The sequence below is a fragment of the Pleurodeles waltl genome, chromosome 5 (genome assembly GCF_031143425.1).
Source record: "Pleurodeles waltl isolate 20211129_DDA chromosome 5, aPleWal1.hap1.20221129, whole genome shotgun sequence".
Taxonomy (NCBI): Eukaryota; Metazoa; Chordata; class Amphibia; order Caudata; family Salamandridae; genus Pleurodeles; species Pleurodeles waltl.
The window spans coordinates 655776204-655794546 of NC_090444.1; the positions used below are offsets into that span (position 1 = coordinate 655776204).

The 18343-nt window shown below is 41.9% G+C and overlaps 1 protein-coding gene across 1 annotated transcript in view; it reads left to right on the forward strand.

Annotated features, from left to right (window-relative positions):
- Positions 1–14889, forward strand: part of CCN6 (cellular communication network factor 6) — a 286585-nt gene extending 271696 nt beyond the window's left edge. Inside the window, exon 5 of the mRNA XM_069236733.1 lies at positions 14542–14889. Within this exon, the coding sequence (XP_069092834.1) occupies positions 14542–14823 (282 nt within the window). The 3' untranslated portion in view covers positions 14824–14889. The remainder of the gene's footprint in view (positions 1–14541) is intronic.
- Positions 14890–18343: the final 3454 nt, after the last annotated feature.

Genomic DNA, 18343 nt, shown 5'->3' on the forward strand with positions numbered 1-18343 from the left:
CGGGGCCACAGGAGAAACATAGATTGCTCACTATGTGCTTGCCATTCGGGATGGTTCCCTCGGTGGATGAATGTGCCACTTGGGGTACAGTCTTCACTGCCGTTTATACTACCACACATGGTACCCCTACACTTGCCAATTTACCGGAAGTGTTAAAACAAATACAAAATGAGCATGGGGCTGCACCGGCCCTGGATCTGGGGATGAAATTGATGCGTAACTTCGACGCCGTCTCCTCGATAATACTAAGTAATATTAAAGGGGAAGCGGTGGCACTGGAAATACGCCAGCGTCTCCGGGAAACTCCAAATGTGGAACAAGAGAGACAGCTACCGAAAATAATCTCCGATACCTATACTAGTATAGGACGGGATGGGTTGGGAGCCAAACCTAATAATTGTACATACCGAGTACCTCCCATAAGGAAGGTACGAAGCAAGCACAAGAGGGCTCTAAAAAGCGCTGGGACAAACAAAAAGATTTCAAAGACAGGAGAAATAAAAGAGCTGATTCTCCACATCCGGAGTACTCCGAAAGGAGGTATAATCTCAGAAATAGGGAGCACATTAGAACTCCAGACAGATATACTGATTCACGTCCCTCTCGTTCTTTTCAGGACGCACCGGATAAACATAGCGAGAGAGGGGGCCGTCAAGATCGACGTCCGAAATACGTGAAAGAAAAGAAAGACTTGCCGCAGTCTACCAGTAAAAAAGAAGAAAAGACTCCTCAACAAAAGCCACAATTTAAAAAGAAGAAAGTGGCAGCACTGACCATTAAAAATGCCAGTAGTATTGAGAACACTGTTGAGGAACAAGAGGTGGGCAGTGACTCTGTTGGACAGCGCGGCAGAAGTCACGATATGTCGCCAGAGTCTGAAAGATCATCTGGATGCGACAGCAACTAGCGATTAAATCGCGGTTGAGACGGCGGATGGCCGCGTTCTCCCACCCGATCGGGTTTATGATTTAACAATTCAGATAGAGGGAGACGTGGAACGCATTATTAGTGTAATATTCTGGGATGAACTTACTAGTGATATCCTGTTGGCTGAGAGAGACTGGCCACCTGAACATGTCCGCAAGCTCCCGCATGGGGAAGATGTCATTTTGCCTTCTTTCTCCGATCTTGTTCCGGAGGCAGACAAAAAAGCCTATGCTGCTGAATAGGCTTTAGCACAGGCACCTGCATTATACCGTAATCATGTAGGTTGGGACAAGGACTCTCCTTGTCATGTTATTCTCGTTCGGTCTACACCACACCCGCAGCCACAATACCCTGTTAAACATGAAGCGAAAGCTCCAGTGACGGGGATACTGTCACAACTTGAATACCAGGGAGTAATTGAGCCCTGTACATCGGCAATGAATAATCCACTATTTCCTGTTGCGAAACCTGATCATTCATATAGAATAGTGGTTGATTATAGACACTTGAATAGTCATACACGCACATATGCTATACAAAATTCACACAGCACAGCGCTGATCAATAATATAGTGCGTAAAAAATATAAAACTACATTGGATATATCTAATGGGTTTTTCTGCCAGAATTTAGCACATGAAAGTAGGGACCTAAGTGCATTTTCCTTTGGCTCTCAGAAACGCTTTTGTCGTTTACCCCAAGGCTATAAAAACAGCCCAGGACTGTTTTCGGCCCGTGTAACATCAATCTTGCACGAGCTTGATTCCGATGCATTATCCTATGTGGATGACATCTATCTCACTGACGACACCCTCGACGTTCATCTTGCAAGGGTCGATCGGATAATTTTGGGATTTGCAGCCTTTGGCTATAAATTTAATTTTAAGAAAAGCAAGATAGCCTTTCTTAGTGTATTGTTCCTAGTATATGAACTATCAAACGAGGGAAAGAGCCTGGCCCCGCACTTCCTAGAAAAGTGTGCTCAGCTACAGCCTCCTAACACGCTTAAGAAATTACAGTCATTACTGGGTTTCTTTAATTTTGGCAGAACATACATTCCAGATTATGCTGAACGTATCAAACCACTTTATGACTTAATTCAGCCCAGTTTTTCTAGCAGGCGATGGACGATTGAACACACACACATCCTTAGGGACATACAACAGGACATGCTGGAAGCTAGACATTTGTACACATGTGACAATAAAACAAATTTGGTCATCAGAATAATAGCTGGTGCCCCTGGATTTACCTATGTCACCTTTAATGAGGGTGACACAGTGCCGATAGCATACAAATCACATTTGTACGCCAATGCAGAGAAACGTTTTGCTCCTACTGAAAAAATTCTGACAGCAGTTCAGATGGCCGTCATAAAGGAGAGGCCACTTGCCCAGGGGAAGTGCATTATTGTTGTCTCCCCGGTGCCGGCCTTAGAGGCTGTCACTAAAGCGAGAGTTCCAAACGCTAAGGCATTACATCCACGCTGGATTCAATGGGCAACGTCTCTGACCGCCACTGATGTTGATTATGTGTTTGACCCAAGACTTCAGACGCAAGAATTTCTCCAGTATGAACAGGAGTACCCCGCTCCTCTACACATATTGCCAATAGACAGTTATGATACCATCATTTATACTGACGGTTCGGCACAACCGGCTGTTGGTACTAAACATCAATACTCGGCAGCTTGCACAGCCGTGTGCGGGGTAATGGAAGACGGAGTTTTCCATCCTCACAATACCTACACTCAGACCTTAGGGGACTGCACAGCCCAGTTGGCCGAGCTTAAGGCTCTTCTTCTAGCGCTCGAACATTCGGAGCCAGGAAAACAGACTTTGATCGTCTGTGATTCATATTACTGCGTCCAGTCATACAATGAATATCTCAATCATTGGAAACTGAACGGGTTTAGAGATTCTAAAGGGAACACCATTAAACACAAAATGTTGTGGGGGAGGGTGGCTGATCTTAAGGATAAGCTACCATGTGTCCATGTAGTTCATACATTAAGGCACCAACGTGTAGGAATACACGTTGCCGGCAATACATTGGCTGATGAAGCAGCCAAAGCATCAGTAGCTACGGCTTCTGTGACTGCAGTGACTCGTTCTCGGACGAGGTTGGATAATGAAATACTGATTGCCGTTAAAGCTTCGGCTGCAGGCAAAACGCTTCCGAAAGGATACCCTACGAACTATACTTATCATATCAGTGCACAGAATGTTGCTTTTGCAAAGATTCCTGAGGTAGGTGATCGAGTGATCCCAAATGAAGACCAAAGATTAGGGCTGATTACAGCTGCACATGAGGGTGTCGCTTCTGCACATGCTGGTATACAGGCCACTATCACCATTCTACAACAACGGTACTGGTGGCCTGGTCTATGCAGACGGACTAAACAGTATGTCCTTTGCTGTGACATTTGTCAGCAGATTAAGGGCTCAAATATCAAACGCCCTCTGCAGACATCTCTCTTAGTGTCAGACAAGCCACTCCATTGTGTGTACCTGGACCATTGTGGTCCCCTTGCAGCCTGATGGTGCATATAAATACATTTTAGTGGCTGTAGATTCCTGTGGGTATGGCCACAGTGGTCGGCTGACGCCCGGACTGTTATAAAAGATTTGCTGATCTTTATCGGTACATATGCGGTTGCAGAATTCCATTCGGACCAGGGCCCTGCATTTGCCTCTAAAGCTTTCAGGGACACCATGAGAACGATGGGTGTTGAACTCCATTACTCCTCACCATACCATCCCGAGGGAAATTCGGTCGTGGAGAGGCGGAATCGTGATCTAAAGCAGTCCTTAACAGCTCGAGTATTAGGTTCAGGCCACAGTTGGTTACATCACCTGTATGGGGTCCAGAGAGCACTGAATAATCTGCCAAGACGGTCCTTGGGGGGAAAGTCTCCATATGAGGTTCTCTTTGGGACAACTATGTATGTCCCCGATCTTGATGCCCCTGGTATGGTGGCAGCAGAAACACCATTTGACATAAAGGAACGTCTCGCTGTTTTACAGGAGCTTCAACAATTCTGTGATGATAAATCATCTGCAAGTGCTGCCACCTTGGGAATAAGGGAATTGGCAAAAACTTTGACTGGCTGGATTCCTAACGTTGGGGATCTGGTTTGTGAGAAGATCGCTGTGAAAAAAGAGTTTGGTCCATCATACAGAGCACCTGTACCGGTCTTGGGGATAAAAGGCACCAGGACTGTCATCCTTCCACCGTTGTCTGGTTCCAAATCAAACAGATTCATCTCCATTGATGACATCAAATTACACCATGTGGCCGATTCTTCACAGTAGACCAGGAGGTCCCTTGGGTAGTTCCCGATCCCCTCACTACCCAACAGGACATCCATCTACATAGTAGGATGAATATCACTACTACTGACTATGCAACTATGTTGACTGCTGTTCCGGACACTTCCTTGTCAATGGGGAGGGCGGAAAATGAACTTTTATTGGTTCCAGTAACAACTTCGGAGAACACCCCGCTTCAGGATTTGGCTGTATTTTACACGAACACTTCCACAACTAATAACGTTGTCTATCAAGAACCTCCACGAGCAGTGGATGAGAATTCGATGGGTCCTGTGCTTGCGGAGACTTCCTCTGGCTATTTTGTAGACATTGATGATTTTTCTTCAGATTCATCCTCAACTGAGACTAACAAACTTTCGAGAGGTAGCAAATTCTATTGATGGCTTAAGAAGAACTATTTGATATATCCATGGAACTATCTCTGGTTCTGTTTGACATTTATTGCATTATTTTTATGGATTAGTTTTGTGACTGTTTTCTTTTTACTAATTAATGGTCACTATATCGCTGATCACTCCTCTGTGGAGCCTGTTGATGTAATTTTAACGGAAAAGCAACATACCTAATCCTTTAAATGGTGGAAATTTCCACAAATATGAAAGTCAAAAACCCTCCCAAAATTCATGGTAGGGCCACATCGGGGGAGTCCAGGCTACAGAAATCAACTTTGATTTTCTTTAGGTACGATCAATGCCGGTCAACCTATGCCGGTACCACACACCCCGGTATAGGGTTTTTGACTTTCATATTTGTGGAAATTTCCACCATTTAAAGGATTAGGTATGTTATTAGGTCCTGACGAATCGCATAAGGTAATTCTTTTGTAATAAGCGAGAAACATGTTGACCGACTACATAGAGTAACACAGGGGATCCTGTGTGCTCTGTCTCTTGTATACTATTTTCCTCCAAGAGACACAACGACTACTACTATACCTACCTACACTTCTATGGGGTTTGTGGACATTATCCCACTAACTCCCCGTGTTTTGGTTTTTAATCTTGCCAGAGGCATGAGCACGAGAATTAAAATTACTAGTTGTTACCTCTAGGCATTTTTAATTTTTCTATTTACCAATCCTTCACTTCATTGTTTTTGACCGGCTCTCTTGATTCTCAAAAGATCTCCGGCAAAGAGCCCCCCTGCGGGGCCCGTCAGGCATTGCAGCGCCGGCCTGACGAGCAGCTGGCCCTATGATGAAGCATGTCACCGGATGGTGAGTGAGGGCTCTTGCTTCGAAAAGCTTCGGTTCTCAGCTAACGACCGAACTATTTACTTGATAGAAACCCACAGTGCTAGGTGGAACCGTGTGTAACCTTTTTTGATTTACTGATGTAATTTTAACACCACATCATTCATCACATAAGGTCCGACGTGATTTGTCCCCTGTCAATATTACAGCTATTCCGATTCCTGATGGGATTGTATGGGAAAAAGTTCTGTTCGATATATACGGGCCTACAGAGATAATTCAAATACCATACGTGTTCAAAATTTCAATGTCTGATGTTATTACACCTAATGTTGTCTCTGATGATTGGGATGTCCAAACAGTTGATTCAATGCTAACTGAAATGAAGGACTACTCCGCTTTTGGAAGTGATGATGTATATGATTATACAATGAATTATGAGGAAATGTTCTGCTATAACAATTGGGGACATCACTACCTGCACCGTGCAACTAGATATAGGCCTCTCTTTAACTACACACAATGGGAACACTGTTCAACACCACAGGTGGGGAGTCCAAAGTATTACAGTGACAAATTCAAATACTTTTCTGGGCATGATACAAAGAAAGCTGAATCATATTATTTTAAATTACCTACAGCACAATTTAGAAAATTCTTGCTAACAGATACAAAACTGATTTATTCAGAGCCCTTTGTTTCCCGACTCTCGATTGAGGGTTACGAATATTGGAAGAACACTATCGATTTGAAGAGTGTATGGAGAACACAAGTTTGGCAAATACAGGGTAGGGAGGCTTTGTTTCGAGCTTGCTTGATTCCTGTGCAAATGATTTTTTTGAATGACACTGTTGAGCAGACATCATGTCTGGGGTTAGCAAAAATTAAAGATCTAAACATGCCCAATATCCCTACACCGACAAAATTTAGAGATTGGCAACACTTTCTTAATGTTTTAGAGGACAGGCTAGATGCAATGGTTAAGGCTGGTGCTTATAATTCTTCACTTTCCCGTCCCGGGGGATGGTTGGTATGGCCCACCGACACTGATGAGTGTCAGAGGCGTTTTTTTAACTCTTCAAAATTTAGAGATTGGCAACACTTTCTTAATGTTTTAGAGGACAGGCTAGATGCAATGGTTAAGGCTGGTGCTTATAATTCTTCACTTTCCCGTCCCGGGGGATGGTTGGTATGGCCCACCGACACTGATGAGTGTCAGAGGCGTTTTTTTAACTCTTCAGGGTTTTTTTCCATTCATAGGCCAGACCCTCGCTTTCTATCAGGTCAACATACTGGTATAATTACAACATACAGTGTGGGTAAGCTGTGCCAGCAATGGGTGCAGACCAACACTTTAACAGCGGTTAAACAACACCTGAACACTCTTTCTGACAGTATAGACTTACAAGATTTCCTATTAGGTCCTAGGAAACAACGCTCGAAACGGTTTTTATATGCTATGTATAATGAAATTTGGAAGCTATCTCAAATTGAGGCTGCTGCACGTTTAAGGCAACTTGATAAGGAGAATTTGGAAAAAGCATTGGCTGTTGTCGACAATGGCATGAACACGCTATCCAACAGGATTTATTCACTGTCGAATATAGTGTCATCTGCTATTGATATCACTCAGACTGATTTGTCCCGGTTATATCATGGACAAACACAGCTATGTTCCATCATGCAGCTGGGTTGGGCATTGCAGACACTGAGAAGTGGCCACATTCCATGGAAATACATTAATGGGAGTGAACTATTTGCTGCTTTTCCAGGGAACAAGAGACAATGGCTAAAAGGGAGGCTCGTTTCACCTTGCTTCAAGTAGAGAAATTAGATAAGTTGCCCTTCACAGTAGCAGAGAGTCCTTCAACTATCTGGCTCTTACACGGCATTATTAATTTACCGTTTTCGACCTTTCGTTTCTCGAGCTACCTAAAACATCTTGCAGTGGGACGATATGAACGGCTAGGAGATAGCTTTATTAAGGAAGAGTGGGAGTTGCCCTTTGAGTATCGATGTCTGAACGGTGAACAGGAGGTCTTTCTTAGCAGAAGTGAATGTGAGACTACTGTTCGTCATTCAATGATATGCAAACAGGTGTCTTTTCACGGTCTTTGCAATGCGGGGGTCGCGAATTTGGCCTGTTTTCTGAAGGGTACTCCCGTCCCCTTGATTCGTTCAGTGTTTCATGTACTTTCTAATGGGAGTTATGTTCTATTGAGCGATGACAGCGGTTGCGGCTTGCGACCTGGAATTGCCTACGCAATCTCAGTCACGAAGGTCGTTACGTGTTGTGGCCATGTTTTGTTTCCCCCCACACGAGAGATACAAGTATCTGAAATGTGGCCCCACATTGATACTATTAATGTGAACTATGACAAGTTGAGTAGACTAAAGGCGCTATTGTTTCAAAAACAGGTCGCCTTGACATCCGCAAAAGAGACGTATGCTCTCCAGATGAGGGTTCATACACGGTCATGCCCCTTGAGACTGAGGTTGCTCCGCGCGGCCACCTATGAGCCTTCTGTTATACGATCTAACATGGATGAAGACGCTGCAGCGAGTGTCGATACACCGATGACTGTGGCTCACTTCTGCTCTGTGGATCCGTTTGTCCGTCCAGCTCTCAATTTCACTTCAGACGATGTTGACTCGTTTTTGAGATCCTTGAATGGTGACTTCGATGACATTCTTCAAGATCCTGCATATAGCACATAATTTGATGAATTTGCTTGCCAGTTCCCGGTTCTAAAAACTAGTGATTATACTAAAAGTTTGCTATACTTGTCATGGTTGATATTAACATCTCTGAATGTTGTTTAAACTAATTTTAACACACAGCATTTATTTTTGTCATTACGTATAATTTTTTTAGCTTGAGTTTTCGTTTTTGTTTTTGGGCTTTTAGTTCAGTAGCAGCTTTTTTAGCGATTGGGTTTCTTTACCTTCATCATACCTGTTACGGCAATGGGGAGGGTGTAGTGAATCCTAGTTTGTTTTAACGGGATAACAGGAGTTAGCTTAGCCGTAGGCTTGTAAACTCATGCCCCCGTCACCCAGTGACTTTTAGCCTACTTAGCTTGCTCTGTCTTAGTCCATTTAATTATTTATTTCCGTTAAAGATGGCAGCCTTGTTTATAGTTAGGCCACTTGTTATGGGTTCTATTATCAGTGTCACTGCGCCATGGCGTCAGGATCAAGTACGAAAGACAAACATACAGTAGGCATTCACACTTAGGGATTTTCCCTCTCTATACTTTCGAGGGATTGTTGATATTAATTGCCGTCCCAAGCATGCCTGTTATCTATTGTTATGAATAACACTTATGTCTTGGGACCTTGTAGATCTGTATAAATACAACACACTTTTAGACAGATAATCAGAGCGATTCCGACCAGAGGGCATCGCCACCATCGCTGATACCGATGCTGCAGTCATCTTGACGCTGATCCAGTCTTCGTGTCCCTGCGGAGTCTGAGATAGAGACCTCATTCCAAGGTAACGAGGGTTGGGGGCTCCTCTCATGGACACGGCTTTGGCAGATTAGGTTTAACGAACCCAGCTCTCCTTTTAGGTAGGTTAGACCTATTCTCCTTAGGGTATTAGGGCTTATTCCATCTGATACATATATACATATTTCTTTCATATATTGCACAATGGTGGGGGTCTTTATAACAATGACTCTCTTCTTCACAATACTGTTGCTTGGTATATTCATTATCCTAATCATTGCAGTTCATGCAAATTATCACAAATTGCAGTTATGTTGAATAAAAACTATTATAACTTCACTGCATCTGTGTTATTGCCTTTGTTTGTATGAGACATAATAAATCTGTGAGAAAAGAGTAATTTCTGTTTAACCACGACAACCCTGAGAGATCTTACTTTGAGTCCATGCGTAAGCGACTGCTACAAATCACGTTTTACTATTGTGTTTCTGGTGAGGTACTGCTAGTAAGCCGGTAAGGTTTGGACAACAGTTACAACTAGTTGTAGGAAGAAACTTAGTCACCTACAAACGAAAGTACTGTCATCCTGAGACCAGCAGTCTTGCTCAGAGCAAGAGTCCAAACTACGACACTACTAGAATGATGCAACCACTATTTTTAGTTTATTAAAATTCACCTCTCAAGTCATTTTAAATAAATATTACAGAAAAGTAAGTTTTAAAATGTTATTCTTTATCTGCCTGAAACTTCAGTAATATAGTAGGCTAATTAGCATTAGCCTACCAGCAGCTGGATCCTACCAGAGGTAGGGATTTGAGCTGCCAAAAAAGAATAGGTTTGAAAATAAAAATCTTGACCAGTTGAGGTAATGAAAAGTATTAGCCTCACAAAAAGACTTAGGCTGCCATGACATTTGAATTTTCCTACTCAGACCTTGTCCTGCCAAAACCAACAGCTTCTGCAGGACCTCATCCAATGGGTATTCAACTTGGTGGATACATGTTGCCTCGTTAAAGGATTTCGACTTCCAGTTCAGAAGTTAAAATTTTTGACACAGATTACTCACTTGGTGTATCCAACCTCCACTGCATTGTGGATTGCCTGATACTGCCAACAGTGACTGCTGGCTGGTGCTTCACTTTTTCTTAGCGCTCTTTGTCCTAAACAATCGAAAATTCATATCTCCAATTCCTTTAATTGTGCCATAGTTGTTCTGGTGTATTTTTTCCTATTCATTTTTCTCTTTTTCCTTTTCTTTTAGAAATTGGCTGTGGGATTTTTATTGTGTTGTGTTTGTACTTTTTAATTGTTTTGTTAATTGTAAATACTTCTGAAATACTTACCTGAGGTAAGGCTGTCTGCTTTGTGCAATAGCTACCAGAGGATGAGCCCAGGTTTATTTAATGAACTTGTGTATGGGACCTGACAGGATTTTGGATTTTTTACTTGGAAAGGACTCATATCTCCCACAACAAATAACCCATTTTATACACTGCTTGATTGTTGTTATTATGCCATAATAGGTGTTGATTTTTAAACTGTTTTTATTAAATATAGTACTCATTTTCTATGCAAACCCAGGATATTATATTTTTTTACATGCATCATGTCCACAGTGATGTTTTTAAAGGCTTAAAAGAAATAGAGTATTTTAACACTATTAGTGTAGCTGTACAAAATGTAAGCCAAATCATATCTTGATGGACTGGACTGTTGTTTAAAGATGTTTTCTGAACTATCCTTCTACTGAGCTGCTCCCAATCCAAGATGGTTGACTGATGTCCATTTCAATCACTGCCATTTTCGTCCTTATTTCGTTTTCATTCGAGCAGTTAACCAGGGGAAAGCGATATGTCAGCAGAATTGAAGCAATAACATTCACATATAACAAGTGAACAAAGCGGTCACATTGCTGAAAGAGGAAGTACCATTCTAAGGTTCCTAGGTTGAAAGCTGGTATTCTTTTCCATTGATATGTTGTATGAAGAATAGTTATGGATGAAAATAAATGTTTTTTGCTATTCTGATTGGTCTTGGGGCCTCTCCCAGCACAGGCAGCAAAGTAAACAGTAATGCAGAATCAACCGAATCGCCTGCAGTCATGTTCTTTTTGACAGTATAACTGAGATTTTTTTCTGGGTTCCTACACAGAAGCAGTTTTTATTACAAAAGCTCTCGGAGACGTAGGTTCACTCAATTGCCTAAACTCACCTTCTGTTTGACAAATAGGAATACATGGAAGAATATTATTGAGCACTTCTGAAAGTGTACGTTTTATTTTCAATCATCTTGTAGTTTCCAGGCTAGCGTGAAATTCACTTAATTACTTAGCCTTTTGATTTGATTCCAGCTTACCTCGTAACTAGAAGCAGCAGCCAGAGAATTGATTTGATACATTAGCAATATAACGTTACTGCAATCATTGTAAATTAACTTTCACATCATAAATATTTAGAGATTTAGAGTCTAATGTTTAAAGGTAGGAATTTGCCTTATCTTTTCTATACTTGAGGACACATTACTAATCATTTTGACACTAATCTGAGTAATCTACTCCTAATGTGACACCTCAGGAGGTTGCTTATATAGGTTTAATGCACTTTGAGGAAGGTAATAACTTTTTTCCTGGATCTATACATACCTATCAAAGTTGTCTGTTATTGCAACTTTGTACCCACACGCATAATTTGTCAAATAAGCGGTCTGCTAATGAATTGTTAACCACAATAAGTGAAAAGGGATTATAAAATTAAACTTGTAAGAGCTTTCCTATGGTATCTATAGAAACTATGGTGGAAAGAACTGGTGAGAATTATAGGCCCTGAAAATTTACAGCACAAGTCACAGACTTGGTATTCTTTTCCTTTTGATGATGGATTTTCAGCTAGTTTGAGCCAATGTGCTCATGGTAGTTTTATTTTGTATATATTGTCTAGCCTTGAGGAACTCCAGGCGATGATTGTGGACTAAACATGTGTTAGCCAGATGTTGTAAAGAAGGAAAGTAAATAGAGAACAGTATTTTGGATATGACCGAACACAACTCTATGCATGTTCTTTTGATGCTTTAAAGTACCTAACTGCCATATTCTGGAGTAATCCAGTATTTGAGGAGTTATAGCATGGCCTATTTTTTGAGCACCTTAAGATCACTATCAAACCATACCTTGTTACAGAGGAAAGAATTTTGGGGCTACCAGTACCAACATATGCTCTGGCCACCAACCTTATATTACATAGCCAAACTTACCAAGACACCTAGAAGCAACTCAGTTCGCAGGATGCACTGTAAGAAAACCACATGTTGCATGAACAAAAATATAGAAATACCATCTGGAAAATTCACATACTCTTAGTTAATGTAAATGAAGTATAACGTGAAATGTACAGAGGAGTTTACCATCTTTCAGTGCACTTACTAGATAGGTCAATAATGTGATGAACGTGTGATCTCAACACCTTTATGAGGCACCAGCAGGCACACTGAGAAGCTTTTACTGCCTAAATCTCCAACTCTAAAGCGCTCAGTCATGCTCCGTTATGCACATTCACATATATCCTAAACTTACCTATACACAGAGGAGACTCAGTTCATGGTTTATGCACCAAATAGGAATCACAAATTGACAAGAAACAAACTGAAGATGATACTCTCTCCTCTATGTATAAGCTAAAGGACAGTCTGTTCTTCATTGATACTCTCTCCTCTGACAATACTGGCTTCTCGGTAAGTACTATCTATTAGATGGCCTCTTCTCAGTGAATACTCTCTAGGTGAACATGAATTTATAGTCCGCTAGCCCAGTGAGCTTCAGTTCCAGTAGCAAGGCGCCAAATGGAGCTCTAACAATGCACCGCACACCCAATCAGCAGCTACCCCTACTACATGAACCACAAACAGCTCATCAGTTCCTCTCACACGTCCCACATTTTTGTAGAACAGTGCATAGTTCTTTCACTGTCAGGCACTCCGTACCTGACGTACAACAGCCATTACTGTACTTGAACACTGCCCATCTCTGTCAACGCACATCATATGTAGCCCACAACAACCCAAGCTTTTCTGTTCAGCTTCTTAATGCACCTCACACTTGGACAACATCACCCATAGTTTACGAGAACACTGCATTGGCTCGGCAGCAAGCTTCACATCAAACTCGCATCATACCTTACCAAAAACAGCCCTTGATATGGGGATACAGAGGGCCTCGTGGCACAGAGTTGTAGGGTGGGCACTGGTTCTGGGAACACAGAACAGCATGCATCTTTAAAACGTGCACTCGAGCTGTTTGCTCAGCTTGTGCTTTTCCAGAGACGCTGTGATGATTCTGGATGTACCAGACAAAATACATTGTAACAAGCCGGGCCCAGGGCAGTTTCTATGGAAACCAGTCACCTCTTTTCCCAGCCCAGCGCTCACTGCCTCGGTCACTGCAGAAGCTTGAAAAAAACCAGCTGTACTGAAATCAAAGCACCTGGAGCACTGCTCGGAAAAGCTAACAGTGTGTGAGAATGCATTTTAGTGTGGGAATGCGGAGACACACACTAAAATGAGTTACAATAACCCCCGATGCGTGGTACTTGACAGGGCGCTGTTCTGCTCTGAGTTGAGACTTCACTGAATTTATTGCTTAATTCTTATACATTAAAGCATCAGCAAAGCTTAACTTGAGACCAGAGTCACATTTTCATAACCAAAAATATTAAAATCTCTCTTCTGTCCATGAATGTATTGCTTATTTATCCAATGTTCATTTCCTCAGTAGCTGTACCACTGGAAGGCCGCTGGGGCCGCTGCTGGTACCTGCCACTTTCTCCAGCTCCCACAGGTAGTTACATGAGAAAGAGAGCGAGGACAGTGAAAAAGAGAGCGAGATGAGAGAGGAGGGAGTGGTGTTAGTTTGGACATTTCTGCCAAGGCTGCTTTTGGTCCCAGTCATTTTCATTTGTGGGCTCCTGACTGGCCATAACACGATCCATGAACCTCCATTCTCAAATGAATACACGGAAATAGCTTTAAATTATTGACTGTTACTATGTATTCACTGGGGATGTTGGAAGAAACATTGCAAATTCATGAACATGCTACGTATTATTTCATATTGTATCACAGAACAGTTGTGTTTTTAAAACATACAATACAACATGCTTTGAGTGTGACATAAAGCGACACCTCCCCTTCGACCACTATCCAGAATGATTTTTTCAGTTTCCAAAGTGGAAATGGGTAAATGATTTAACATTCTGAAGTTAATGTGTTACTGAATAATGGCACATTCCATACTGTTTCCGAGACTTCTAATTATATGCATGCTATATAGAAATTAATCGTTTTTTGCTGCTTGTTTTCCCAGCACTGGTAAAACCAATGGGGCAGGGTTTATAATGGTGATAAATAGCAATTATGCATGAAATGCATGTAAACACCACTTATGAATGTATATGCATTATTAGTCTTACCACCCAATCATGTGACTGACAAATTTTGATTAACTATTTCTACAAATCAATTTTTTGATGAGCCACAAACCTGCCCTGACGACCGGAGAGTTTATTTGCTCAAGCACAAAAGGGTAATTTTGAAGGGTTTTATTTATAGTGGTATGTTTATATCAAACTTGTTTTGCTTTTATTGTAGATCCCAAAAGGAAAAACATGTCAACCAACATTTCAAGCAGCTAAACCTGAAAAACTGGTGCTATCGGAGTGTTCCACCAAACGGACTTACAAACCTACCTACTGCGGCGTGTGCACAGACAAGAGGTGCTGCGTCCCCAACAAGTCCATAATGATCACTGTACAGTTTGACTGCCCAAAAGAAGGGTTCTTCATGTGGAAGATGATGTGGATCACATCATGTGTTTGTGAGAAAATATGCACTGATCCTGGAGATATGTTTGCTGAACTTAAATTTATATAAAATGTCGAATTATTGCTACCTCTCTAAACATATCACAACTTTCTACCTTATGTTCGAAACCTGAAACGAGGATGTAAATATTCCCGTTGCCATATTTCGTATAAAACGAAAAGAAAACGATATGTGTTTGTTGTCACTATTTCTAGCGTTGGTTCTCATTTCCCTTCTTCCTTCTCAATCTCAAAATGATTGGATGCATCCTATTTTCCAATTGCCTTGACAATGCCTGTCTCTCTTGTCTGATTCCCTATTCACTTCAGTTTCAAATTTCACCTTCAATGAATGCTTTGTCTTCTTATATGTCAGCATTGGTCTCCAGAGCACATGGCTACATACAGCTATTAGTGGTGCAGCAGGTGCAGTGGCACAGAGGCCTAAGGCTATATTTTCCTACTGAACGAGCAGACAGTGGGGACATTGTTGTTTACATTGGCGCCAATGGCACCTTTACTGCACCACTGGACACAGTGGTCAATAAGCACGCATAAAAGGAAGGCTGCTGAGGGTACTAGCAAACGCTGTATCTGCCGTGGAAAATATAACTCTTTCAGTCTCTTTGATTCTACAGTTAAAAGTAAATGATGAGCCAGGGCCAAACTTAATAAAATGATGTGGATTTCATCAGCGTTTCACGCAGTCATCAGAGATTAAAGGACCTGAATATTTAATGGATCCTCTTTCAAAGTCTTTGAGGTGAGAATTATTATGGGAACATTCTGCTTTAAAATGCACTCTTTTTACCCATTTGTTTGCCAAATGTTCTCAGGGGACCACTGCCCAAAACCTCCAAGAAGAAGTCAGGCCCACTGTCGCCAACTGCTCCCTGGAATTTGAGTCATGCACTATGCCCAACCACTTTCAATTGCCACCAATATTTTTTATTATTAAAAGTATTTATAGAGTGCATGTTTCACCCAAAAGGTATCATGGCGCTAGGGGCCATAGGTACCAAAAAACAGTAGCAGCACAGTCCAGCCAGATTAATACACAGATTACTGAGGAAAGAGCCAGGTCTTCAACGCTTTCCTGAAAGATAGCAAGTCCTCCCTTAGTCTAAGGAGGGCCGGGAGATGATTCCATAGTTGCATAGCTCTAACTGAGAAGGCCCTCCCTCTGATTCTTGATTTCTTAGCATTAGAAATGCAGGCTAGGAAAGATGATGAGGGGCGAAGATTCCTCCTTGGGACATATCTAGAAAAACGATTCTGCAGAGGTACTGGCCCAATTACATGTGAAGCTTTAAAAACAATACATAAAGATCTGAAAGTTATTCTTTGCTTAAAGAGTAGCCAGTGAAGCTCCTTTAAGGCGGCTGAGGGCAGTCTGGCACGATTCAGGGCCAGCTTTGCAGCAGCAGACTGTACTCTAAATAGTCTGTTTATTAATTATTCAGGGGCCCCAAGCAGGAGAGAGTTGCAATAGTAGAGCCTGTTCAGGATCACACTACGGTTCAGCCATATCGCAAAGTTCCTCACGCAGTTATGGAACACCTTTACTGCAGTCTGCTGATCACTGTCCAGAAACAGAATCAGCTGAGTATCATCTGCATAGTTAACTACTCTGAGACCATGAGATTTGATAAGTCTGATAAGAGGTCTCATATAAAGATTACACAGGATGGGACTCAGGGCAAACCCTTGAGGAACACCATTTCCACCTTCCTGAATGCAGATCTAAAAGGCGGCGAGGCGACTGCTTGGCTCAGTCCAGATAAATAGGAACACGGCCATTTTAAGGCTGTTTCTATGACACCAGACGAGGCAAGTCTATTTAGCAGGTTGCTATGACGGACTGTGTTGAACGTGGCAGGTAAATCGAGAAGAATCAAGATTGCAGAATGGCCACGATTGACTAGCATCTGTAACTCATCCAAGGCTAGAAGTAGGGCTCACTCTCTCCCATGTTCCGGTCTGAAGCCAAACTGTTCCTGATCTAACTTCTCAAGGAAGTTAGAGAGCTTTTTGCTAACATATCGTTCCAAAGGTGTTATTGGAAATGGCAACAGAGATATTGGAGGGTAATTACTGGGAGCCTGCGGATCCAGGGAAGGTTTCTTCAGGATAGGGGTGGCAATGACCCTTTTCCAAGACAATGGCACTAGACCTGAATCTAGTGACTGATTACAAATCTGTCGTAATGGCAGAAACAATTCACCTGTCTGGCTTTTCTTGATCTTGTGTGGTAGAGGGTCAGGCGGTGAGCCAAAGGAAATAGATCTAGCTGAGGAGAGAAAACAATCCTTCAAGATGAACTTGAAACAGTCCCAATTGTCTCATGGCTAAACATGACTGTAAAGAGTCTCACGTATATTGTAAGGGAAGTGCAGAGTAGAATAACCACTCCTTACGTTCTCTGGGCAGAACCTAACTGAAGGACAGCTGAGTTGTGAAACGTCCCTAATGTCGGTTAGGATATTAGTAATCTTTTTTTCAAAGAACAAGGCACAGCTATCACATAGTTCTTGAGAGGGAACAATGTTCCTTTTCAGACATTCTGGATTAGATATCTCCTGCACAACATCAAAGATCTTCTTGGTGTTATTAGAAGTGGTTAAAATTGCACTGGCATTTGCTTAATTTTCTTTTTATACTTGTTTAAAGAAAAACAAAGTTGCAGCTTGCCCTCCTCATTAAGGGAGCTTCACCATTTTCTCTCTCGTTGTCCACAAACTTGTTTCAGTTTTTTTAAAAGAAAGAGTATACCAAGGTGTTGATGGACGTTCTCCTCTTTTTCAGAACTTGGACTGGAATTTCATTGTCTAAGAGTTCGAGAACTTTACCCTCCATAGTATTATAATGTGCCTCTGCCAATTTGCCTTGGTCAAATAAGTTTGAAAGGTTAGATAGACATTCACAAGTGGACGCTTCAAGTTTGTGGCAGGTTCGCCGAGAGTACATTTTGGCTGCTTCCATCTTATCCAGAGTAAGTTTCCTGACTCAAATATGTAAAGTTATTAATGAGTGGTCAGTCTAGCAGAGCTGTGAAGTATTTTCTACCAAGATCATACATCAGGAGTCAATATGAGATCTAACATATGGCCAAAGGAATGCGTGGGGCTTAGAATCAATTGGCTGAACCCTAGGCTATCACAGGAGCTGCTAAACTCTCTAAACTGATGGGAAGGGGCAGTTCTTCCACCTACATGTTGAAATCACCCAATATAAAAAAGTTTGAGTGAGTCAAAGCCATACTGGTAATAGTCTCCATAAGAGAAGGTAAATGAGAAGCTGGAAGATCAGGGGGACGATCAGATAGAATACCTGATACTAGGCAGCTATCTAAGGGTTTCAAAGAGAAGCCCATCAGGTCAATTCTGAGAGGTTCATCCAGATAATGGGTATCAGGTTCCAGTAGTCTTTAAAAATAATGCCCAACACCACCACCTCTTCTTCAGTGTACCACTTGTGCCGACAATCCTATCTCACTGCAGCCTTGAGGAAAGCACAAAGTGAAAAGAATGTTGGGCTAAGAAATGCAATCCTTTCCTAGGCGAAAGAACAACTAGATAAAGAAAATAAAA